This window comes from Sus scrofa, chromosome 13 (genome assembly GCF_054392235.1).
Source record: "Sus scrofa isolate SSC_HxYL_T2T_F1_AM1 chromosome 13, Sscrofa_HxYL_maternal_Yorkshire_Landrace_v2.0, whole genome shotgun sequence".
NCBI classification, from domain to species: domain Eukaryota; kingdom Metazoa; phylum Chordata; class Mammalia; order Artiodactyla; family Suidae; genus Sus; species Sus scrofa.
Genome location: NC_139395.1, coordinates 97,804,888 through 97,830,076, shown reverse-complemented (window position 1 = coordinate 97,830,076; position 25,189 = coordinate 97,804,888). Strand labels below are relative to the sequence as shown.

Genomic DNA, 25,189 nt, shown 5'->3' with positions numbered 1-25,189 from the left:
CTAGGGATTCTTGAATTTGGTTTATTCCAGGAGTATATTCCTAATTCTGTGACTTGGATTATTGGGCCTGTGACATATACGAACAGACAGGACAATGTGGCACCCCCACGTGTATCTGGGGCAGAAGTGATTCTTGAAGAATGCAAGGAATTGTATGGTATCAGAAGAAGTGGGCTTTCTGGCAAAGGGCAAAAACTAGTGGAGGAAGTACCAGCAGGGACCAGGAGTAGATTTAGTGTAGAAGGGAGAACTTGCAACACCACATGAAGGAGATGCTTCGATATAGTTCCACAGGCATGAGTTGAGGGCCTGCTATGTTCTGGGCACTATCAGGAAACCCAGGCTTCCAGGGAAAAATCCAAAGAAGGGAGATAAGAAGCGAGGACTCAGCTAGCATATAGACTTTATTCCCTTCACATAGAGGTGACTGCGTATTTAGCACACAAAGCTCCTGCCTCATTCAGGTCTCCCAAGGGCAGTTTTCTTCTTCTCTTCTTTACTCAGAACATTTAAAGTAAGCTGATGTGATTTCCAAGCAAAGAGGAACTTTTGACAGGGAATTTTGCTCTCTTCCTTTGCTGCAAAATATATTTTTCTCTTCCTGGGAATGATCACACAGATGCTTGCTTAAGAACAATAGATATTAGTCTCAGTTCATTGATTTCATCCATTCCCCTTTGGAAGGAAAACAACCATTACAGAATGATGTCCAAGAGTCCTCGTCAGGGGGCTTGAGAATACAATGCAAAGCTCAAATTAGCAGTATCACACAAATGCAGGTGTTCATAGCAAGGAACCCAGGAACTAAAACCCCAGGGTCAGCACAGATTGCAGCATAAACTATGAGGCAAATTATTAACACGGCTTTTGTGATCTTCGCTTTTCTTTTTTAGATAAATGCTTCTAGATACCATTTCTAGATAAATGCTTCCTGAATTCAACATGCACAAACCACTTCGCCCACCTCATTAGCTTAATCAAACACCAGTGGCGTGTTAACCAGTATCTCTGGAGTGATCAGATGATAACTTCTGAATGACACTTCTTTAATGCCACTAAGGAAGTCATCATTTTGGGTTGAAATATCATAATGTGATATTTCTACACTTATTACTAATAAATAATAGAGGTCACAATCACATGAATCCTCTTTGATTCCTCCTTTTTTTCGCCCCCACACACAGTTCTCATGGTGCAGTGTCATCTCCTATACCTGCCCTCTCAACTCTCCATCCTCATGGTTGTTACCTTTTCGCAGGTTTTCTTCTTCTCGAACTTAACCTATTGCCATGGTCCTCTCTTTTTCCTGCTTCCAGACCCCAGTCCACAAGAACAACAATAGTAAATACTGTTTGCAGACCAAGTGCTTTATAGCATTCTGCATTTAATTCTCACCACAAGATTGTGAAAAAGGCATTTTAATCTTTTATTGTGGTAAGAACACAACATGAAATCTACCCCCTTCATAAGATTTTAAGTGTACAACACAATATTGTTGACTATAGATGCAACAGTGTACAGCACATCTCTAGTACTTATTCATCTTAACTGAATTCATGTAAAACTTAACTAAAACTTCATGCTCATTAATTAGTAATTCCCTGATTTCTCTTCCATTTAATCTCGGCAACCAGCTTAGATTGAAATTTCCCTCAAGTACCCAGCAATGAATGAATATATTCTAGGGTCCATTATCATAGTACTTTAGGACTGAAGATCAGAAGCTCTTAAATGCTTTCAAGAAAAAAAGATTCACATGCAAAGGTTTAGGAATAATAATGACTTCAGACTTCTCAAAGACAATGCCAGAAGCTAGAGAATAGTGGAACAATGTCTTCAAAATACTGAAAGGAAATAATTTATACCATAGAACTCTATACCCAGCCAAAGTACCAATAAGATGTTGGGATATAATAAATATATTTTCTAACATAAAATTCTCAAATAATTTAACTTTTACGTGTCCTTTCTCAGGAAACTACTAGAGGCTATGCACAAACAAGGTGAGAATGTAAGATTGAAGATTTAAATCCAATGCAAAGAGAAGTTCCAATTCACAAAAGGTAACTTCCTCAATGATAGCAAAGAGAGATCCCAATTTAAAGCTATCCATCAGGTCTAGGGGTTAAACTGAAAAAATTTAGAGAGCTCCAGAAAAGATGGCTTTAAGAAAATGAAAAAGAAAATTCTTGATGATTCTGAACATCTTAAGGGGAGCTTTAGAAAATTATAAAAGGTATTTGAGTTGAATTAATAATAACTTCATGGGAAAACAGAAAAATTAGATCAAATATTAACTCCAGAGAAAATAAAAAAGTTTTGCAGGAAAGGAAGATAATCAAAATATATGCCCAGCAGAAAATAGATAACACTGAGAGTTCCCTGGTGATCTAGTGATTAGGACACAGCATTTTCACTGCTGTGGCCTAGGTTCAATCCCTGATTGAGGAACTGAGATTCCCACATCAAGCCACTTAATGCCAAGGCCCAAAAATTTTAACTTTAAAAGTTTAAAAAAATTTTTTAATAATTTTCTATATAACATAGCTAACAAAAATTTGTATATAAATTATTATAGATAACATAATTCAAGAGACCTTAATAAAGACACAAAAATTTGTAAAGATGTAGGTAGACTTAAGAAAACTAAAAAAGAGGAGTTCTTGTTGTGGCACAGGGGAAATGAATCCAACTAGTATCCATGAGGATGCAAATTCAATTTCTGGCCTCGCTCAGTGGGTCGGAGATCTGGCATTGCCATGAGCTGTGGTGTAGGTCATAGATGCAGCTCGGATCTGGTGTTGCTGTGGCTGTGGTGTAGGCTGGCTGCTGTACCTCTAATTCAACCCCTAGCCTGGGAACTTCCATATGCTGTGGGTACAGCCCTAAAAAGAAAAAATAATAATTAAAAAAAAAAAGAATTCAACTAGTATCCATGAGCATGTGGGTTCAATCCCTGAAACCTTGCTCAGTGGGGCGCTGCCACAAACTGCAGCATCGGTTGCAGATCTGGTTGGATCTGGTATTGCTGTGGCTGTGGCATAGGCTGGCAGCTGCAGCTCTGATTTGACCCCAGCCCAGGAACTTCCATATGCTGCAGGTACAGCCCCAAAAAGACCAAAAAAAAAAAAAAAAAAAAAGGAAAAGGAAAACTGAAAAGATTAATAACAACGTAAAGAATTGTTACTACTCCAGGACAAAAAGAGCAAAAAGTACATGTCATCGGTTGACTCCAAAGAGACTCTCATATAGAGTGTATTGCCAGACAAGAGCTGAGGCCTTTTGTAGAACAGAGTTAACCCATGGCAACCTAGTAAGGTGGGAGCTAGCAAACAAATGACCTCGTTGTTTCTCCCTCCACTGTCCAGCTAGTGCTTTCTATGGGTCAAACCCAATGAGGAACCATGGGGCAAGGAAGCCATTTGATAGAGTCCATGCAGATCAGCCTCTCAAGACACAGCAGAATGGAAAAGGGTGAAGAATGAATATGGAAAGGTAAGCAGAAAAGATAAAGCATGGTATTGATATCCTGGGTCAACTGTGGGTTTTCATATGGTTAGAATAATGAAAGCCAAAGAGTGATCTAAACAGAGTCCTGTTATAACTGTACTAGGTGGATGGAAAGGGTGCACATAAGTGGTGATGGTGGCAGATGGAAATGCATGTATGCTCTTCCATGGTGAAGGTCAGTAGACCATGCCCAAAACTGATAAAACAATATATTGTCACTAAAGGGAGAAAATATACAAAGATTTAATGTGATTGCTTATAATAAAATGAAATAAAACAGGAAAGGAAGTAAACAAAACAAAAAAAAATCACATCTTTCTCAGCCCTTAACACCCTTTTTTTGTTGTTATTATCATAGCCGTCATTATCATCTCATAGTCCATAAGTGGAAAATTTGACTCATGAAACCTCTACCTCAAGAATGATTCAGAAATTGGAAATTCTCTTGTGGCACAGTAGGATAAGGATCTGGCATGGTCACTGCAGCAGCTTGGGTTACTGCTGTGGTGCAGGTTCAGTCCCTGGGCCAGGAACTTCCGCATTCCAGGGGCATGGCTGAAAAAAAAAGAATGATTCAGAAATTAAAAATCCTAAATTAGGACCCCCTAGCCTGGGAATCTCCATATGCCATGAGTGTGGCCCTAAAAAAGCAAAAAAAAAAAAAAAAAAGAAAGAAAGAAAGAAAAAATCCTAAATTGGATGGTCTCGCAGTCTCAAAAAAAGTACTCCAAGAATTACTTATTAAGTACAATCAGAAGAATGTACCTTAAAGCAAGTAGTCAAGAGTGGCCATAGTTGCCAAGAGCAGTAGGGAAGGACTGACATTCTTCTTTTTTTTTCTTTTTTTGGTCTTTTTAAAGCCACACCCTTGGCATATGGAAGTTCCCAGGCTAGAGGTCAAATCGGAGCTGTAGCTGCAAGCCTATGCCACAGCCACAGCAACACAAGATCCGAATCTTGTGTGTAACCTACATTGCAGCTCATGGCAATGCCAGATCCTTAACCCTCTGAGCAAGGCCAGGGATGGAACCCATGTGCTCATGGATACTATTTGGATTCTTTCCACTCTGCCACGACGAGAACTCCAAGAAGGACTGACATTTTTTAGGTGAGGCCCAGGGAGGACACAACATCTCCAATGTGGAATTCCTGCCAAAAGTGCTTGTCCTAACTCTGGTAGAGGGAAACGTGGGGTGGGCTGGGGGTGGGGGGTTATGGCATAAATCCAGGTCAGCTAACTAGCCTGTTCTCTTCAAAGGAAGGTTGGAGGCAGCAGGGCTTGGGAGAGATTCAAGAAAACTTAACAGTCAGGTACAATGTTCACAGGATCTAGGTTAGGGAAAAGTAACACACGGCCCTTTATGGAACAATGGACATTTCGAATACAGGTGATGTTATTGAATTAGTGTCCGTTTTCTCAGGTATGGCAATGATGCCACAGTGAGGTGGGAGATGGTTGTAATCTCGGAAGACACACACTGAAGTATTAGGGGTGAGATGTCTGCTTCCCACTTTCACATGGTCTGGTATAAAGGAAGCATAGAAAAAGATGGAGGGAATGTGGTCAGCCGTCAACAATAGCCCTTTACCTAAGGACAATTCAGGTATGAATACTGAATGCTGTTCTTTCAACTCTTCTACAGTTTCAAAAGGAAAAAACATTTAGGTGCTTCTGAGGAGGGACAAGTGCGGGGATGGATGGACTGCTGTTTCATAATAAGCCTTCTTGAGCATGGACTCTATAAACTACAGAATACATGCTTAACCTTGATAAGGATAAGAACTAGTAAAATAGGAGTTCCCGTCCTGGCACAGTGGTTAACAAATCCGACTAGGAACCATGAGGTTGCGGGTTCGATCCCTGGCCTTCCTCAGTGGGTTAAGGATCCACCGTTGCTGTGGCTCTGGCATAGGCTGGCGGCTACAGCTCCGATTAGACCCCTAGCCTGGGAACCTCCATATGCCTTGGGAAGCGGCCCTAGAAAAGGCAAAAAGACCAAAAACAAAAACTAGTAAAATAAAATCAGTCAAGGCCAACAAGAGAAACATTACAATTTTGAGAAACATTATTTAGAAATTAAGTTTGGCAGTTGATTTTTAGGGCTGGAACATACCTTGAAGAACCTCTCCACCTGCCTCCTCTCATTGTAGAGATTAATAAAATGAGGCTCAGGGAGGTTAAGTGACTTGCCCAAGGTCACACACCTATGTAGCAGCAAAGCCAGGTCTAGGATTTCCACATTTCTATTCCCATAATCTCTCCCTTACGTACCGTCAATTGTTCATCTTCTACTGGATAACATTACTGCATAGTCAGTACATCTATCTATTCAGTGATTTGTGCTCTTTTTTTTTTCTTTCTTTTAGGTCCACACCTGCAGCATATGGAAGTTCCCAGGCTAGGGGTCGAATGGGAGCTGCAGCTGCCAGCCTGCACTACAACCCCAGAAACTCCGAATCCGAGCCACATCTGTGACCTACACCACAGCTCACGGCAATGCCGGATCCTTAACCTATTGAGCTAGGCCAGGGATCGAACCTGCATCCTCATGGATTCAGGTCAGATTTGTTTCCGATGAGCCACAGCAGGAACTCCCTTGTGCTCTTCCTTAAGGAAGGTAACAGCAACAAAGGGTGAAAGGAAGGAAGAGGGAAAACCAGGAGGCTACAAAGGACCACAGGTGAATATTGGCTGGGAAGGAGATTGAGACTGATGTTGATAGGGATGGAGGAGGCACAGGTGGTTGTAGAAGTCCCAGTTGGAGATCACAGATAAAGAGGGAAACCTGGGGGATGTGGGGAGACCACTGTAGGTTCAAGAAAGCCATCAGCACAAGGCAGGCTTGCTGGACTAGTGGAGGTGCGAGAATTGCCTCAGGTCGTTGGGTGGGGATTGGGATGAGGCCTGCTTTCAGAGTCAGGCCAAGGGCAGGAGTTTGAGGACCACCCTTCAGCTGATTTGATTACACACCCTCCTAGATACTAGGGAGGAGCTACTACTCCCAGAAAGGAAGAGGTGGGCCTTTCCAACCCCCACGACCCTTGGATGATAAAAGGCTCCAGCAGCTCCTCAGGCAGAAGCTTCCATGCCTGCCCGCTTGCATCTCTCACAAGCATTTTATCTTAATAAATCTCTTTCTTGCCTATCACTTTGTCTCTCGCCGAATTCTTTCAGCGCGGAGGCATAAGGAACCTGGACCTTCGTGAATCCAGACACAGGGTGAGTAATTCTTATTTAAAACAGTGGGTTCAAATCCCAATCTGTGTTCTGGGTAAATTCCTGCGGTTAGGGCTGTCAAAGTTGCAGAGTGGCTACTCTCAAGCAATAAAGAATCCATTCCGGCAAATTAGAGGGTTTCATCAGTTCACAGTGTAATTGGCCATTTAAGCTTAGTAATTGATACTAAGAAGCTTGTATGCCTTTGGCTACAAACATTTTGGCCCAGCTGTCAAAAGTCAGCACAGTCAAGTCGGACAAAGAAGCTTTGTGGCTGCTTGTGGTGATTTTTAGACAAAGAAAAACAGTTCTTAGAATTTGGGGTACTTGGCCTGTTTTCAAAAAATATGTCTTATTTCCTTGCTGCATTTTAAGACTCCAAACATTAAGGGTGAGTTTGATGATGTGTATTTTATTATTTCTCCCTATATCTTATTATAAACAATTTCCAAACACACATAAAAGGTAAAAAAAAGTGCTCCAGTGAACATCCATATATATACCACCTAAATTCTACCATTCATATTTTACTATTCTTACTTAACCTATGCATTTATTCATCTCAGTTCCCATTTACCAATCATCTCATTTTTTACACATTTCAAAGCAAGTTGCAGACATTAGCATACATCCCCCCAAAAGACTCCAGCATGTATATCACTAACTAGAATTCAATATTTTTATAGTTTCCTTTTGTTTCTTTAAAGGTAAGATTTAAATAAAGTGAAAGCACAGTTCTTAAGTGGATCGTGAGGTCCAGCAAATATTAACACATGTGCAAACTAAATCACTAACAAGACACAGAACAGAAAACATCACACACAGGAAATTCCCTCACACTCTCTCCCAATAAAGCCCTACCCCCATCTGCCCTTAGGCGACCATTGTTCTGAAATTTTGTCACCAAAAAAGTGCTCTTTTATAAAAAAATTGAATATAGTTGACTTACAACTATGTATGAGTTTCAGGTGTAAAACATAAGGATTCAACATTCAGTATATACTCTTTATGCAAGGTTTCTTTTACTCAGTATAATGTTTTAGGATTCATTCATGTTGTATCAATAGTTCGCTTCTCTTTTTTCCTGAATAGTAGACCACTGTGTGAAGAACATAGCTTGGGATTGATTCTCCATCTGCCAAACAGTTGAGCTGTTTCCATTTCAGGCTCTTATGAATAAAGCTGCTGTGAATGTTCTTTGTACAAGTCTTTTTGTGGACATTTGTTTTCATTTATCTTGGGTAAATACCTAGGAATGGAATTTGTGGGTCATAGGATAGGCATATGTTTAGTTACATAAGAAGCTATCAGGTTGTTTTTTGTTTTGTTTTGTTTCTGCTATTTTAGGGCCAGACCCGGGGCATATGGAGGCTCCCAGGCTAGGGGGTGAATCGGAGCTACAGCCACCAGCCTACACCACAGCCACAGCCACACAGAATCTGAGTCCCGTCTGCAATATACACCACAGCTCATGGCAACGTTGGAGCCTCAAACCACTGAGCAAGGCCAAGGATCAAACCCGAATCCTCATGGATCCTAGTTGGGTTCATTAACTGCTGAGCCAGGAAGAGAACTCCCAGGGTTTTTTCGAAGTAGTTGTACCATCTTACCTGTCCACCATCAGTGGGTGAGAATTAGGTTTATCCCACATGTCCACCAACATCTGTCTTATTTATCTTTAATATTAGCTGTTCTGTTGGCATTAGAGTATTATTTATTCTTCAATAAATGCATTAAAGTCAGTTTATTTCTAGGAAAAAAGTACCCTCTGTTAGAGAAGGCAAGACTTTGTTTTCTTGCACTCACAGGAAACTGACATACTTTAAAATATGTACATGCAGTCTCTCCTTTTTTTCCTTAGGCTCCATTTTATGTTATTTTTGTCTTGTAGTTTTTTAAAAATTGCAGTAAAATACACATAAGAAAATTTGCCATTTTAGCACTTTTAAGGTGTATGACATAGTGGTATTAAGTAGATGGATGATGTGCAACCATCACTGTATCTAACTGCAGAAATTTTTCACCAACCCAAATGGAACACGCCCACTTGTCACTCCCCTTTGTCCTTCCTTCTGGCCCCTGGCAGCCACAAATCTGATTTTTCTTCTCTATGGTTTTCCCATTCTGAATATTTCACATAAATGGAATAATACAATATGTGGCTATTCTATGATTCTTAAGATATCAGGTATGATGATAGATTCTTCGGATGACAGGACACAGCACAAAGGCACGCTGGGAAAGTGAAAGGTAGAACATTTTGCTACTTACGGCTCCAAATGAGAGAAAGCTTTCTCGCAGGACAACGCAGGAGTTTCCCCTGGGGACAGGGTAGCAACAGCTGGAGCTGTAGGAAGCAGCTGATTGATGTATGACAAGCAGAGTGGTAGTAGCTAGGTTTGGTGGGCTTCCTAGGAATTGGGGACTTTGAATAATTCTAAGGAAGAAGAGGCCACCCCTCTTTGTTGTCTGGGGACCCCTGGCAGTTGAGAATGTGTGCATATACCACAGGAGTGTCAGAGCCCCATAGGGAAGTAGATGGGGTGGAGACCTAGCAAACTGCCCACAAAGGGGAAATGAGAATTTTCACCATGACTTCAAATTGGGTCAAGACAGCACTTGTGAAATATTCTAGTACAGTGGCCCTTTGTGTCAGGCTTCTTTCACTTGTGTTTTCAAGGCTCATCCATATGGCAGCATGTGTCACTACTTGATTCCTTGCTATGGTGGAACACTAGTCTATTGTCTGGATATACCATATTTTGTCTATTCCTGCACCCGTAGAATGGACATTTGAACTGTTTCCAATCTTTGGCAGCTATGAATAGTGCTGCTATAAACATTTGTGTGTATATTTTTATTGGAACATCTATTTTCAATTCTTTAGGGTATATTCCTGGAAGTAGCATGGCTCAGTGGTATGTATCATTTTGAGGAATTGTCGAACTGATACCACTTCACATCCGCTAGAACGGTCATAGAAAAATGGGGGCTCCCGTTGTGGCTCAGTGGGTTAAAGATCCAGCTTTGCCTTGACCTGTGGTGCTGGTCGCAGATGAGGCTCAGATCCTGAGTTGCTGTGGCTATGATGTAGGCTGACAGCTGCAGCTCGGATTCAGCCTCTAGCCTGGGAACTTCCATATGCCACAGGTGCGGCCATAAAAAACAAAATAAACAAATAAAATAAAATGTGGCAAAATGATCCTATCTACAAAACAGAAACAGACTCATGGATATGGAGAACAGACTTGTGGTTGCTAAAGGGGAGGTGGGTAGGAAGTAGGATGGACCAGGGGTTTGGGATTGGTAGATGCAAGCTATTGCATTCAGAATGAAAAAGCAATGAGGTCCTACTGTACAACACAGGGAAATATATGCAGTCTCTTGGGATAGACCATGGTGGAAGATAGTATGAGAAAAAGAATGTATGTGTATGTATGACTAGGCCACTGTGCTGTACCGCAGAAACTGACACAGCACTGTAAAATAACTATAATAAAAAAAAAACTTTAAATAAAAACAGTTAAAATGTGTGCATTGTTTACATAAAAGGATCAACTTTTCAGATGACATTATTCTAGTTTTCAGAAAAGAACTGGATATCCTGATTAGGAGGCATTAAATTTAACTGAAATTCAAATCTTATAATCCTATTATCAGAACAGGTGACAAAAACCTTATGCTTGTAACCGTAGATGTTAAATACAATGGAGAAATGACGAGTCTCCTCAATTAAACCTTCTTAATCCACCAAAACTAATATTTCAAATGTGGGCAAAAGCTCATCAAACTATAGTTAGAAAAGCAAACACTTAATACTATTAGAATTAATTAAAAAGAGGTCTTTGCCACTATAATTCTAGGCAGTTTTTTTGGCATAACATCAGCCAACTGTAGCATAACCAGGAAAAAATCATAGCCAACATGACCAATTTAGGAACTTAACTTTTCACCTATATACCAAATTGCAAATACCCAAAAGTTAGGGAACACACAAAAACTCTTAGTGAATACTAATGGAATTCAACCCAGTTAGGAACCACAGTTTCTCAATGTGGAAAAATAAGCCAAAACTGTCCCGTAGGCTTTTTTCAAGTACTAAATAAGTGGACAAAAAACACATAAACAAAGAAAATGCAAAATCTCTTTACAAAAAATTCCCTGGTCTTAGGGAAAATTTATCAGGGGAACTGCCTTAGAGATGAGAGGCAAGGCAAAAAATGGACTCCTCTTATATAGAAGACTGCAGTCCATACTACTTTCTCTCTTTTTTTTTTTTTTTTTTTTTTTTTTGCTTTTTAGGGCCACATGCACATTGAGGCATATAGAGTTCCCAGGCTAGGGGTTGAATCAGAGCTGCGGCTGCCACAGCCACATCAGATCCAAGCCATGTCTGCAACCTACACCACAGCTCATGGCGACACCAGATCCTTAAGCCACTGAGCGAGGCCAGGGATCGAACCTGCAACCTCATGGTTCCTAGTCAGATTTGTTTCTGCTGCACCACAACAGGAACGCCTTTTTTTTTTTTTTTTTTTTTTTGTCTCTTTAGGGTCACACCCGTGGAATATGGAGGTTCCCAGCTAGGGTCTGAATTAGAGCTATAGCTGCGGGCCTACACCACAGCCATAGCAATGCCAGATCCAAGCTGTGTCTTCGACCTATACCACAGCTCACGGCAATGCCGGATCCTTAACCCACTGAGCGAGGCCAGGGATAGAACCCACAACCTCGTGGTTCCTATTCAGATTCATTACTGCTGCGCCATGACGGGAACTCCCATACTTCTTTCATTTGACATTTGGGGACTGAATCTGGGAGAGGAAGTTTGCAGTGACATATTTAGGTTGCTTGATGAATGCAAATTGTTGTGTTATAAAAATGTCAATCAATGAATCAATAAGTGTAGGAAGAATGATGGGGAAAAAAAATCACCATTTGGCAACCATCTTAATAATTGAGTAAGGCAGGAATCTCAATGGATGCTAAAATTGAGTGTAAGTTTGGGAGTTCCCACTGTGGTGAAAGGGGATCGGTGGTGTCTTCAGAGCACTTGGACGCAGGTTTAATCTCCAGCCTGGCATAGTGCGTTAAGGATCCAGTGTTGCTGCAGGTGTAGCTTCAGTCTCATCTGTGGTTGGGATCTGATCCCTGGCCTAGGAATTACATATGCTGCAGGGTGGCCAAAAAAGAAAAATGAATAAATAAATAAGTAAATAAATACATAAATAAATTTTTAAAATTGAGTGTAAGTTTGAAGAGTGACAAGATATTTACATAGTCTCAAAGTATCTCCCTACAAGACGTTTACTAATTACCAAAGGAATTATAGAATCTGCACAGTGAAGAAATCTGGCTGACACTACCTTAATCAAGTGACCAACAGACATCATACTGAACTAGTAGATGCCACATACCTTCTAAGATGATGTACTGAGAGGCAGGACTAAGGTGAAGGAAGCCAGGCGTCTAGGGCTGACCCTGTACTTGTATGAAGTTGAGGTCAAGTATCTCCTTAAATTTTATGCCCTGGGTACCTCCTTTGCCTTACCCAAGTCCCAGCCCTACTGAGAAGATTATCTTGCTTCTGTGCTGTTCCGGCCAAAAGTGTAACCTGAATGTAATTTTGAGGAAATATCAAATTCAAAATGGACATTCTACAAAATGATCGATCTGTACTTTTCTCAAAAATGTCAATGTCACTAAAGATAAAGACTGAGCAATGGCCCCAAGAGAAAGGGAGACAAAAACAAACAAACAAACAAAAACCAAACCCAAAGAAATAGCAAACAAACAAAAAAAATCCCAGGGCCCTGAATGCAACATACAAGCTGGGATTTTATTTTTCTGTAAGGGACAGTTGTGACAATTGGTGAAATCTGAATAAAAACTCTAAATTAGCACATAGTATTCTGTGTGATTGTGTTAAGAGAGTATTTTTGTTTTTAGGAAGTTTTAGGAGAAAATGGGTCTCATGTCTGCAGCTTACTTTCAGATGGTTCAGAAAAAAACGTGGGTAAATAGATAAATAGGAAAAGGTGAATTAAATGTGATAAAATGTTTATGTTTGGGAGTTCCCGTCGTGGCGCAGTGGTTAACGAATCCGACTAGGAAGCATGAGGTTGTGGGTTCGGTCCCTGCCCTTGCTCAGTGGGTTAAGGATCTGGCGTTGCCATGAGCTGTGGTGTAGGTCGCAGACTCGGCTTGGATCTGGTGTTGCTCTGGCTCTGGTGTAGGCCGGTGGCTACAGCTCCCATTGGACCCCTAGCCTGGGAACCTCCATATGCCACGGGAGCGGCCCAAGAAATAGCAAAAAGACAAAAAAAAAAAAAAAGTTTATGTTTGGGAAATTGGGTAAAGAGTATATCGGAATTCTTTGTGCTATCTTTTTTTTTCATTTTGGGCCATGTCCACAGCAATGTGGGCCAGGGATAGAACCCATACCACAGCAGTGACCCAAACAACTGCAATTACAATGCCAGATCCTTTTTTTTTTTTTTTTTTTTTGTCTTTTGTCTTTTCAGGGCCACCCCCGAGGCTTATGGAGGGTCCCAGGCCTTGCTCAGTGGGTCAAGGTGTTGCTATGAGCTGTGGTATAGGTCACAGAAGCTGCTTGGATCCCGAGTTGCTGTGGCTGTAGCGTAGGCCGGAAATGAATCCAACTAGTATCCATGAGGATGCGGGGTCAGTCCCTGGCCTTGCTCAGTGGGTTGGGGATCTGGCGTTGCCATAAGCTGTGGTGTAGATGGCAGACGAGGCTCAGATCCTGTGTTGCTGTGGCTGTGGTGTAGGCCAGCAGTTGTCGCTCCAATTCAACCCCTACCCTGAGAACTTCCATATGCTTCTGGCATGGCCCTCAAAAGCAAAAATAAATTAAAAAACCCCAAAAGTATTCTTGGGTGTTCCCATTGTGGCTCAGCAGTAACTAACACAACTAGTATCCATGAGGATTCGGGTTTGATCCTTAGCTTCATTCAGTGGGTTAAGGATATGGCATTGCTGTGGATTCAATGTAGGCCAGCAGCTGCAGCTCAGATTTGACTCCTAGCCTGGGAATTTCCATATGCTGAAGGTGTAGCCCTTAAAAAAAAAAAAAAAAGTATTCTAAAAATATATTTTTTCAGGTATTCAACAACTTAAAGTTTATTACTCAGGGATTCTAACTGAAAGAAATATTAACTGGTATAATCAAAGAAAAAGGAGACTAACCTAGAAAGATGGAAATTGAATGAGAGATGAAAAGCAATGCTAGGAAATTACATTAATAAACATCTTGCTAAATCTAAGTACAGAGAGATAGGAGTTCTCTGGTGGTCTACTGGTTAGGATTTTGATGCTTTTACTGCTGCGGATTGGGTTCAGTCCCTGGTCTGGCAACTGAGATCCCACATCAAGCCACTGCACAATGAGGCAAAGAAAAAAAATACAGAGACACTTAGAGACAGAGAGATGTGCACATTCCCAGCTGAGCTCAAATAAGATGACACTCTGCCTTCCAATTCAGCCTTTATATAGTAGACAGATGTCCTTTCCACTGTCTATATAGTGCCATTTTTCACATGCTTAATATTTTATTGGTGATTTTGTGTGTAAAGTGACCCCAAGTATAGTATGAAATTCTCCGAAGTGTGCCAAAGCCCAGGAAGGATATGATGTGCTCTGCAGAGAGAATACATGTGTTAGATAAGCTTCATTCAGACATAAATTATAATGCTGTCAGCTGTAAGTTCAATGTTAATGAATCAATAATATATATTAAGCTGATGTCTTTAAACAGAAACAGACACAGAACAAGGTTATTTATTGATCAGTCGTTGGAAATGTGACCAGAAGCTGCAGGGACATAGCCTTATATTTTCTCCAGGAGAAATAGTTCAGTATTTGCTAATTCAGTGCTGGACATAACGTTATAGAACCAAACTACTGCAAAGAATGAGAGCGCAGTGTAATTCTTTTTCAGTTTACTTAAAATCTACTGTTTACTATTTATGGTTCTTTATTTCTACTTTGTGTTCTGAATTAATTAGACTTTGTTCAGAGATTTACTTCCTTTATATAGAACATATTTTCTATTAAAGCATAATGACTAGAGCTACAATTTGTGAAATACTGTGTGTAGTAACTATATTTCAAAAGAAGGCTCTTCCTTGACAGGATAATGTGTAAACACGTCTACTGAATATTCTCACTGGGAACATTCCTATATAATAGTTTGAATTTACTTAAGTCATATAAATGAACCAGGTACTGTCAAGTTATTACACTAAACTTTACATAAGAATGTCTTTTGGGGAGTTCCCATTATGGTTCAGTGGTTAGTGAATCCGACTAGGAACCATGAGGTTGTGGGTTTGATCCCTGGCCTCACTCAATGGGTTAAGGATCCAGCGCTGCCACGAGCTGTGGTGTAGGTTGCAGACATGGCTTGGATCCCAAGTTGCTGTGGCCCTGGCGTAGGCCAGTGTCTACAGCTCCGACTAGACCCCTAGCCTGGGAACCTCCATATGCCGTGGGAGCGGTCCTAGAAATGGCAAAAAAAAAAAAAAAAAAAAAGAATGTCATTTGGTTAAAATCCCTAGGTTTACTTATCTGGTCCATGTGTCACCAGAAGTGAGTTCATTTATAGTCAGTTTGGAACTGGCAACTTCTTTTTTGGGATGAGTCGCATCTAAAATGACCGAGATTCAGGAGTTCCCGTCGTGGCTCAGTGGTTAACGAATCCGACTAGGAACCATACAGTTGTGGGTTCGATCCCTGGCTTTGCTCAGTGGGTTAAGGATCTGGCGTTGCCGTGAGCTGTGGTGTAGGTTGCAGGCGTGGCTTGGATCCCGAGTTGCTGTGGCTCCGGCGTAGGCCGGCAGCTACAGCTCTGATTAGACCCCTAGCCTGGGAACCTCCATATGCCTCGGGAGCAGCCCTAGAAAATGAGTTCCCCTCCTGGCCCAGCAGAATCTGACTAGCATCCATGAGGATGCAGGTTCGATCCCTGGCTTCACTCAGTGGGTTAAGGAACTGGCATTGCTATGAGCTGTAGGTTGCAGATGCTGCTCAGATCTGACATTGGTGTGACTGTGGCATAGGCCCAGCAGCTACAGCTCTGATTCTACCCCTAGCCTAGGAACCTCCATATGCCACAGGTGTGGCCCTAAAAAGACTAAAATAAAATAAAATAAAATGGTTGAGATTGGAGGTCCCATTGTGGCTCAATAGTAATGAATCCAACTAGTATACGTGAGGATGCAGGTTCGATGCCTGGCCTTGCTCAGTGGGTTAAGGATCTAGCATTGCGGTGAGTGTGGTATAGGTCCCAGACACAGCTCAGATCCTGCGATGCTGTGGCTGTGGTGTAGGCTGGCAGCTGCAGCTCTGATTCGACCCCTAGCCTGGAAACTTCCATGTGCCTTAGGTATGGCCCTAAAAAGACAAAATAAATAAATAAATAACAAAATGACAGATTAATTTTCTAAATTCAAGAATTCTGAGTTATGTATGCAGATGACTTCATCTTACACTCATAGTAAAGGATTCAGAGTACTGTGAGCAAAAGAGACTTTTTAGGGTGATGGAGATATTTTATCAATGTGGTGGTACTGGTTACATGGCTGCATATGTTTGTCAAAATTCATAGAATTGCACATCTCAATAAATATGACTTCAAAAAAAAAGAATCTTGTGGAAATCTTGGAAGAAAATAATGCCAACAGATGCTAAGAAATATGAAGGGAAGGGTTTCCTTTTTTATTTTGGCTTATCCTTAACCAAAAGAATGGGATAGATATCTTTTTTTGGTGTGTGTGGGGGGGTACAAAGTGGAGGCATATAGAAGTTCCTGGGCCAGGGATCGAATCTGAGCCCCAGCTACAGCAACACCATATCCTCAACCCACTGCGTCACAGCAGGAACTCTGAAATCTTTATTTTTGAAAGCTCGCCTTGAATCTAGTAACAACTTCTTTTCCACATTTTCTTCCACAGCACCGTTCTTTATTTTGGATTTAAAATTGCCTTTTACAAAAATTCTAAGCTTTTCCTCAAAAAACAAAGTTTTATTTGTATCCATGATTCAAAAAGTGTTTTCAGCCATTCTCCAATACAGTTTAAATCTTAACTCATAGAACTCATTCATCTGAGATTTTATAACACCTCCAGTTGAATAAAAGGCTTCTGACCATGAGTCAAACAGGATGATTGGGATGAGGAGGAGAGGTAGAATGCTCCTCTTAAGCAGTGGCCTCTCTTTAGAACTTTCCAGTCTCTGGGTGTTCAGAAACCTGGGCCACATAAACCTCCTTTTCCCCCCGCAACGTATATAGACAGGTGAGTGAACAAAAAGATTTCCTGTCACTTAATCCACTTCAGGAGGGGAGAATTTAAGTCATGGAGGAATAAGCCAGCTCATGTTTCTGACACTGGATGCCTCAGAAGGGCACGGGGATGGGCAGGTACCTGCGCAGGTGTGGCAGGTGTGGCTGGTGTGGCTCCCTTAGATTTCCCTTAGATTAGATGGTAGCCTGAGACTCCCAGTAGCCCAGCCATGAAGAGGCCACCCTTTCTGCCAGGGCCCCCTGAGGGTCTAGACAGGTCACTGCCAAGGGTGTGGCCCTAAAAAGACCAAAAAAAAAAAAAAAAAAGAAAGAAAGAAAAAGAAAAAAATTAACTTCCTCTAATCTGGGTTTTATGGTATAGTTATTCAATTTCAATTTCCAGTTTTCCCCTTGGTTCTGCTCTGACCTAAGTTCCTTTTTTATTTTCAGATCTTGATGGACCTTAGACCCAAGAATTTGCATTTCTGGGTTCTCCTTCTTTCCAGTGTGACCGCTTTGAGGAGTGAATGGGTTTAACAGCGGGGCTCAGTCTGGGTGTTCCTGACACCAGGCTCGGGGCAGGCAGCACAAGCCAGGCCTCCCTTCCACATCAGAAGGTCTACGTGGGTGGTCAGGTGACAGTCTGCCCAGAGTAGTGCAGGTGTTAGGACAGGCTCACTGCCCTCTGTGTCTTGTGGCCACGTCAGGCAGAAGGCAAGGTCTGATAAGGACTTGCACATAGTCATTAATATGTTTGTTCGTTTTGTCATTCAGCAGTCACTCTGTGAGTCTTGGAGGAAAAAGGAAGACTAAGGCCCCATTTCTGTCTCAAAGCAGTGGCTGATACCTAGACAAGAAGTAGTCAGCATCCCAGAGGAAGTCATCTGCGGACCCCAAGAGCCTCTCCGGAGCGAGGAGGACTATTCTGGTTTTAACATTGAAAAGTCCTGTGTTTTGAGAAACTCCTTGGTGCAGGGCAAATAGGGAGAGTGAGACGCCCGAGGAGGAAAGGACAGTGACTAATTTCCTTGGAGACAGGAGGGTATCCATGGAGGTCCCTGGGCTCAGCCTCGATGCACCCTCCATTTCCCCTTAGGGAGTCATAGGGCATCATGGCCTCACGTGCTTTCTGATTCAGCCCAGAGTAGCTGCATCCAAGTTTCTCAAGAGTGTGGGAGGCTGGTACAAGTTGTAATTCTGGGCCTGCTGTCAAGGTAGAAAGCGCAAGGAGTGAGAGTGGTGGGAAAGGAGCCTGGGAGAAAGTTTCACTGGCCACCTCTGCGGTCAAGCCCCAGATGTGAGAAAAAGCAGTTGGGGGAGCCAGATGCAGCCCAAGGCCATCCCATGACAGAGCTCAGAGCAGCAGAGGGCTTTGAATCAAGAACAATGAATGTCTTTTCATGTGCGTATTGGCTCTCTGTATATCTTCTTTGGAGAAATGTCTATTCAGGTCTTGTACCCATTTTCCGAGTGGGTTGTTTGTTCTTGTGTGTGTATGTTGTGTGGGTTGTTTGCATGTTTTGGAAAACCTTGTCGGTTTTATTGTTTGCAAAGGTTTTTCTGCCATTCTATGGGTTGTCTTTACCTTTTTTTTTTTTTTTTTCCTGTCTTTTTGCCTTTTCTAGGGTCACTCCCATAGCGTACGGAGGTTCCCAGGCTAGGGGTCGAATCAGAGCTGTAGCTGCTGGCCTATGCAACAGCCACAGCAATGCCAGATCCAAGCTGCATCTGTGACCTACACCACAGCTCACAGCAATGCTGGATCCTTGAGCCACTGTGCAAGGCCAGGGATGGAACCTGCAACCTCATGGTTCCTAGTCGGATTCATTAGCCACTACACCACGTTGGGAACTCCATCTTTACCTTTTTAAAAATATATTCCTTTGCTGTGCAAAAGCTTTTGAGTTTATTTTTTTTAGGGTCACATCGGAGGCATGTGGAGGTTCCTGGGTTAGGGGTCCGATTGGAGCTATAGCTGCTGGCCCATGTCACAGCCATAGCAATGGGGGATCCGAGCCGCATCTTCGACCTACACCACACTCATGGCAACACTGGATCCTTAATCCATTGAGGGAGGCCAGGGATCGAACCCTCGTCCTCATGGATGCCAGTCGGGTTTGTTAACCACTGAGCCATGATGGGAACTCCAGCTTTTGAGTTTAATTAGGTCTCAGTTAGAACATGATGGAAGATAGTATGAAAAAAAGAATATATATATTCTTCATAAATATGTATATGACTGGGTCACTATGCTGTACAGAAGAAGTAGACACAACACTGTAAACCAACTCTACTTTAATAAAAATAAAAAGAACCATGAAGGGACCCATCAACAAAGGGTCTCTGAGCCCTGGGCCCTGTAGGCACAGCTGGATGAGAGGTGCTGGCAGAGAACACTGAACATGGGGGAAACACAGTATCCCTTTTTCCCTCCCAGAGCCTCTCTCCTCAACAGTATGTCCAGGTTTGGGAACTCATTCTGGATTTTTAATCTGAAATCGTCATGTTTAGTTTATCCCACCTGAAATTAATGCTAAGTTTTGTGTATATAATCATCTTCTCAGGAAGATAGCATTTATCAGGTCTCAAATTTTTTCAAAATTAAACAGATTAAGAAACATTAGACTAAGTGGTTGCCAAACTCCCTGTTTTCACATTCCATGATCCTTTGCTAATACTCAAGATAATTGATTTGGGAGTTCCCGTTGTGACACAGAGGAAACGAATATGACTAGTATCCATGAGGGTGCAGGTTGGATCTCTGGCCCCTCTCAGTGGGTCGGGGGTCTGGTGTTGCTGTGAGCTATGATGCAGGTCCCAGACGTGGCTCCTATTCCCAGTTGCTATGGCTATGATGTAGGCCGGCAGCTACAATTCTGATTTGATCTTTAGCCTGGGAACTTCCATATGCCGCAGGTTCGGCCCTAAAAAAAGGAAAAAGAAAAAAAGATAATTGATTTGAATGTTTAAAAGAATCACAAAGGAGGGAGTTCCTGTCATGGTGCAGTGGAAACGTATCCAACTAGGAACCATGAGGCTGTGGGTTCGATCTCTGGCCTTGCTCAGTGGGTTAAGGATCTGGTGTTGCTGTGAGCTGTGGTGTAGGTTGCAGCTGTGGCTCAGATCTGGTGTGGCTGTGGCTGTAGCCTAGGCTGGCAGCTGCAGCTCTGATTAGACCCCAGCCTGGGAACCTCCATATGCCGCAGATGTGGCCCTAAAAAGCAAAAAAAAAAAAAAAAAAAAAAAAAAAATCACAAAGGAAGTAAGTGCAGGGTTCCAAGAAGCCCAAAGAATTAGCACTTTGAGAAATATGATAATTATTGATATCATGGAGAAAACCGCTTTCTCTCTTGTGGAAGGGGGTGTGTGATGGTTAATTTTATGTATCAATTTGGCTAGGCTAGTGGATACACAGTGTGGGTGCCCAGTTGTTTAGTCAAGTCTAGAGGTTGCTATGAAACACTTGAAAGATATGATTAACATTTTTTTTCTTTTTCTTTTTGGCTGTCCCCGTGGCATGTGCAAGTTCCCAGGCCATGGATCCAATACATGCCACAGGAGCTTCCTGAGCCACTGCAGTGACAATGGCAGGTCTTTAAATCTCTGAGTCACCAGGGAACTCTGTGATTTTAAATCGAGACCTTGAGTAAAGCAAACGACATTTCATGATGTTAATGGGCCTCATCCAATCAGTTAAAGGCCTTAAGGGCAAAGATTGAGGTTTTGCAAAGAAGAATTCTCCTTAAGATTGCAATATAGGAACCCTGCCTGAGTTTCCAGCCCACTGCCCTGCGGAGATTAGACTCAAGACTGTAACATCAGCTCTGAATTTCTAGACTTCCAGCCTGCCCTACCTCTTGACAACCTTCATAAGCATGTGAGGCAGTTTCTTAAAATAAATCTCAATCTTTTTCTCAATCTCTATCCCATTGGTTCTCTTTCTCTGGAGAACTCTGGCCTGTAGATGACCCATTAGTCATTCATTTCAAATTATGATACAGGGTATTAACATAATACAGAGTACATATGACTCAGCCAAACAGTCACCACTGGTGAACAGTCCTGGGGCCAAATGGGACAAATGGACAGAGACAGAGTGCAAAGCTCAAAACCCAAACCAAACAACCCTCCACTCCCACCCCATACTCTTTCAGGTACTTGCTCCAAGCTTCAAGTAACATAACAAAAGAACCCAATTTGGTCAAATTCGCTGAAAGGGAGTTGGTTAACAGACAGTTTTGTCAAAAGAACAATTTGGTTCAAAAGGAATATCCTTTACTTATTAATCAGTATACCACTATTTATTTTATTTTATTATTTTATTTCATTTATTTTTAGGGCTGCATATGGAGGTTCCCAGGCTAGGGGTTGAATCGGAGCTACAATTGCTGGCCTTCACCACAGCCACAGCAAGTCAGGATCCTAGCCGTGACTGTGGCCTATACCACAGCTCACGGCAAATGCTGGATCCTTAACCCACTGAGCCAAGGCAGGGATCCAACCCCAAACCTCATGGTTACTAGTCGGATTCATTTCGCCTACGCTACAACAGGAACTCCAGTATACCACTCTTCACTGTTGAACTTTTTCACAAAAAACGCATATCCATATTACTTTCATAATTTTACAAAAAGGTAATGAATATTTTCAGGTACTGGGTTTTTGGGGGGCTGGAGGTGGAGTGGTGGCTGGAACAGGTCTTGACACCTCCCCACTCCCCACAGATAAGGACTTGGAGCTGGACCACCCCTCAAAAATCCCCTTGGATTCAAAGCTGGTGATCAAAACGGAAGGAAACTCAAAATTACCACATGCGTCCTTCCTGCCCTCTGAGGGGAAGATCTCATGCTTTTGAGGCAGGAAAGGTAAAGGGGCTTTCAGATTCTTGAAAAAGCAATCGTTGGGGTGGAGTTTGACGGTAAAAACAGATGCCTTGCGCTGTGCTCCTTCCTCCGACCAGAGGGCTGCGAAAGGTCTCACTGGTTGAGTGTTATTTCATTTAGCAAGTATTTATTGAGAAGTATTGTGTGTATCTGACCAGGTTTTCTGGGGAGAAGTCTTGGGAAACTCACAGTTTATTAATAAATACCTTTGGCCCAATTTTGTATTTCCTTTTAAGAGTTAAAAGAATAGCAGGCGAAGTTCCCCTAGCGGCTCAGTGGTTAACCAATCTGACTAGCATCCATGAGGACAGAGGTTCAATCCCTGGCCTGACTCAGTGGGTTAAGGATCCGGACTTGCGGTGAGCTGTGATGTAGGTCGCAGGCGCGGCTCCGATCCTGCCGGAGCCTGCGTTGCTGTGGCCTGGGCGGGCAGCTACAGCTACCATTTGACCTACAGCCTGGGAACCTCCATATGCCCGCAGTAGTGGCCATAAAAAGCAAAAACAAACAAAAGAAACGCAGGCACTTCCTGCATGATGCTCGGCATGAGGAGGGAAATCATGAAAATTACCGGCCGGGAAACGCCGAGAGCGGCGGGTGTTTGGAGAACTGGGCCACGTGCGTGAGCTGGGGCTCCAAAGTCCCACCGAAAACACACTCGCCTCTACGCCCCCAGGCGGCCACTCGGCCCGCGCGCGCTCCAGCGAAGGGGCCCTGCGCAGCCGTGACGTCACGGCGTCGGGGCGGGGCCCTCGGCAGGGGCGGGGCCGCTCCCGGAGCTCGCGGAGGGGGCGGGGCGGGCCGGGGGCGGTGGCCCGGTTGGGCGCGCTCCGCTCCTGCGGTGCGAGTGTTTGGAACTAGCCTGCTCGGCTGGCGGCTGCGGTAGAGAGGCGTTCGGGTCGGGATGTCCGAGCTGTCCACCGTTGCAGAGCAGGAACGCCAGGAGCAGAGCGCGCCGGACGGGCGGCGCGCAGGCTTCGTACTGGGGCTGGACGTGGGCAGCTCGGTGATTCGCTGCCACGTCTATGACCGCGCGGCGCGGATCTGCGGTTCCAGCGCGCAGAAGGTGACTGGGGAGCGGGCGTCGGGGCTGCGGGTCAGCGTCGCGCAAGACGCCCGGGATCCGATCGTGGGCGCAGAGAGGGCGGGACCGCCTCATCCGGCCTGGAGGCCGCCACCTGCAGCACCGCCGGCCCTTGGTCTTGATCGGGGCGCCGGGATCGGCCAGGTCACCGCATTCCCTCCTGGGTCAGACTGAAACCCGTGCGCCTTTCCTGTCCCGGCTGAGGACCCTAGGGGCCCGCTTTGTCACCCGGGGCCGCTCACTAGCTTCCTCTCACCTGGGGATTCGCCCCTCTGGCCTTACCTGGGTGAGAATGCGGTGACTCCCGGGGCTGGGCAGGGTAGGGCGGACTGCGCATATCTAGCCAGAGGGTACTTTGTGATTTGCTTGGTTTTTCCTGCACTTCCTTGGTAGACCTCCAACACTGTCTTTATTTACATTTAAAATTTTCAGATCTTGATGGGATTTGACTTTATGTCCGTTCTTCATTTGCCATTATTAACTGTTTCCCAAAGTGCTGAGCAGCTCATTTCCATGGATACGGGAAGTTATTTACTCTTCTGTCCAATACCAACTTCTTTTTATATTAGCAGTGTTAGGGCGAGCAGGAGCTATTACCTAACCCATTCCCAGCAGCACAGAGCTCCCCTTTTGCTGGATTCCCACCCTTCTTCCCACCCCCTTTAGAAGCGGTTTTCTGCCTTAGCAGTTGCCCAGGAGCAGGTCCAGTCAAAACAGTTCTTTGAGCGCTCGTGTTGAGGACTTCCTCATGCTGGTGTCAGAACCGGGACAGGGAGCTGGGACTAGAGCAGCTCCCTGGTCCTTTCTGCGTCCACCTGTGCAGGAAAGGGTGAGTACTGCCCACTCACCCCTACCCCCACCTGAAAGGAGAGACAAAAGGCAGACTCTGTCCTTAGAAACTATGTGCTCCTTATCTTTTTGAGTCTTTATCAGAACACGGTGATACTTTTCACAAGTCTCCCTTATAATTCTGGACACAAAGTACTTTTGTGTTTAGGCAGAGTTTTTTTGTTTGTTTGTTTGTTTGTTTTTTGCTTTTTTAAGGAGTTGGAGTATTTGGAATCAGTATTTGGATACAGAATTTCTGTTAGAAGAAATTTGTTAGAAGAAAACAAAGTTTCATAGTTGCTGTATAGTTTGGGGGAATCATTCTATTTTTTTCTTCTTTCTTTCAAGAAATTAGGTAAGGATTTCAAAGGTAAATCAAGATTGCTGTGAGTAGCAGGAGACTAGAGTGGTTTGCTCAGGCTGAACTGTGGAGGTGTCTGGAAGGATATGTGAGTAAATGAAAATACAGAAAATCCCTGCCCTTGAGGGCTGAAGCTCTGTATCTTAAGTAGTTGACAGCAGTGCCTCTCAAACTGTGATAGGAATTGACAAGCAGTGCTTCTTAAAGTGTGGTTCCTAGGGTGCTGGGGTTGAGATAGAGAAACTAAAATTTAGAAACTCGTGTAGCAGCTTGGCAGTATAATTTTATGTCTGTTGACCTTAATAATAAAATATTTGGGATTTTATTTTGTCATTTTTTTTCCCTAGAAAAGTGTTTCCGTTGTGCCTTAAAAATTGTTGGTCCACAATAATTAGAAATCAGAAAAAAAAAATACAAAAACAAACAACAACTGCTCCTTTACTTCAAATAACTTGAGTTCTTTGGGAAAAAGGGTCTCGGCCTACATTGTTTCCTATTACCTGGCTTATTACTTCATAGGTATAAATAATTTAATTGCATCTAATCAAAGTATTAGATATTCATTTTGCTCCATGGGACTCTATGGATTAGACAAAGAACCTGTTTTTATTTTTTCAAGTGAAAAATCATACCTCTTGGAGTTTCCATTGGGGCTTAGTGGGTTATGAACCCAATCTGACATAGAGTCCATGAGCATGCAGTTTCAATTCCTGGCCTTGCTTAGTGGCTTAAGGATCTGCTTGCTGTTCCTACAAGTTGTGTTGTGGGTTGCAGATGTGGCTTGGATCTGACGTTGCTGTGACTGTGGTGCAGGTCTGCAGCTCCACTTCTCATTCAACCCCTGGCCCCTTCCATATATTGCAGGTTCGGCCACAAAAAAAAAAAAAAAAAAAAAAAATCACACCTCTGCTAATATTATGTTGGAAAGAATATGTAATAGAAAGCCAGACCTCTTAGTACAGGATTTGATTGATAGCACCAAATAAATATCTTCAAAAAAGGT

The 25,189-nt window shown here is 43.1% G+C and overlaps 1 protein-coding gene and 1 long non-coding RNA gene across 8 annotated transcripts in view; one reads left to right on the top strand and one right to left on the bottom strand.

Annotated features, from left to right (window-relative positions):
- Positions 1-602: 602 nt before the first annotated feature.
- LOC146397507 (uncharacterized) lies at positions 603-9,255 on the bottom strand. The gene is made up of 2 exons (XR_014824065.1): positions 8,999-9,255; positions 603-4,065 (listed from the first exon to the last, which is right to left on the bottom strand). It is a non-coding gene; the product is annotated as an uncharacterized LOC146397507 (long non-coding RNA).
- Positions 9,256-22,758: 13,503 nt separating this feature from the next.
- Positions 22,759-25,189, top strand: part of GK5 (glycerol kinase 5) — an 87,737-nt gene continuing 85,306 nt past the window's right edge. For 5 of the 7 annotated variants that reach the window (XR_014824064.1, XM_021069569.2, XM_003483257.5 and 2 more), the window contains exon 1: positions 22,759-22,979. Coding sequence is in view for 6 of the 7 variants with exons in the window: in XM_021069569.2 (XP_020925228.1) it covers positions 22,818-22,979 (162 nt within the window). In the remaining variant the exon portion in view is untranslated. Of the gene's footprint in view, positions 23,827-25,189 lie in introns of all 7 variants that reach the window. The other 2 variants (XM_021069567.2, XM_084989923.1) reach the window with 2 other exon arrangements.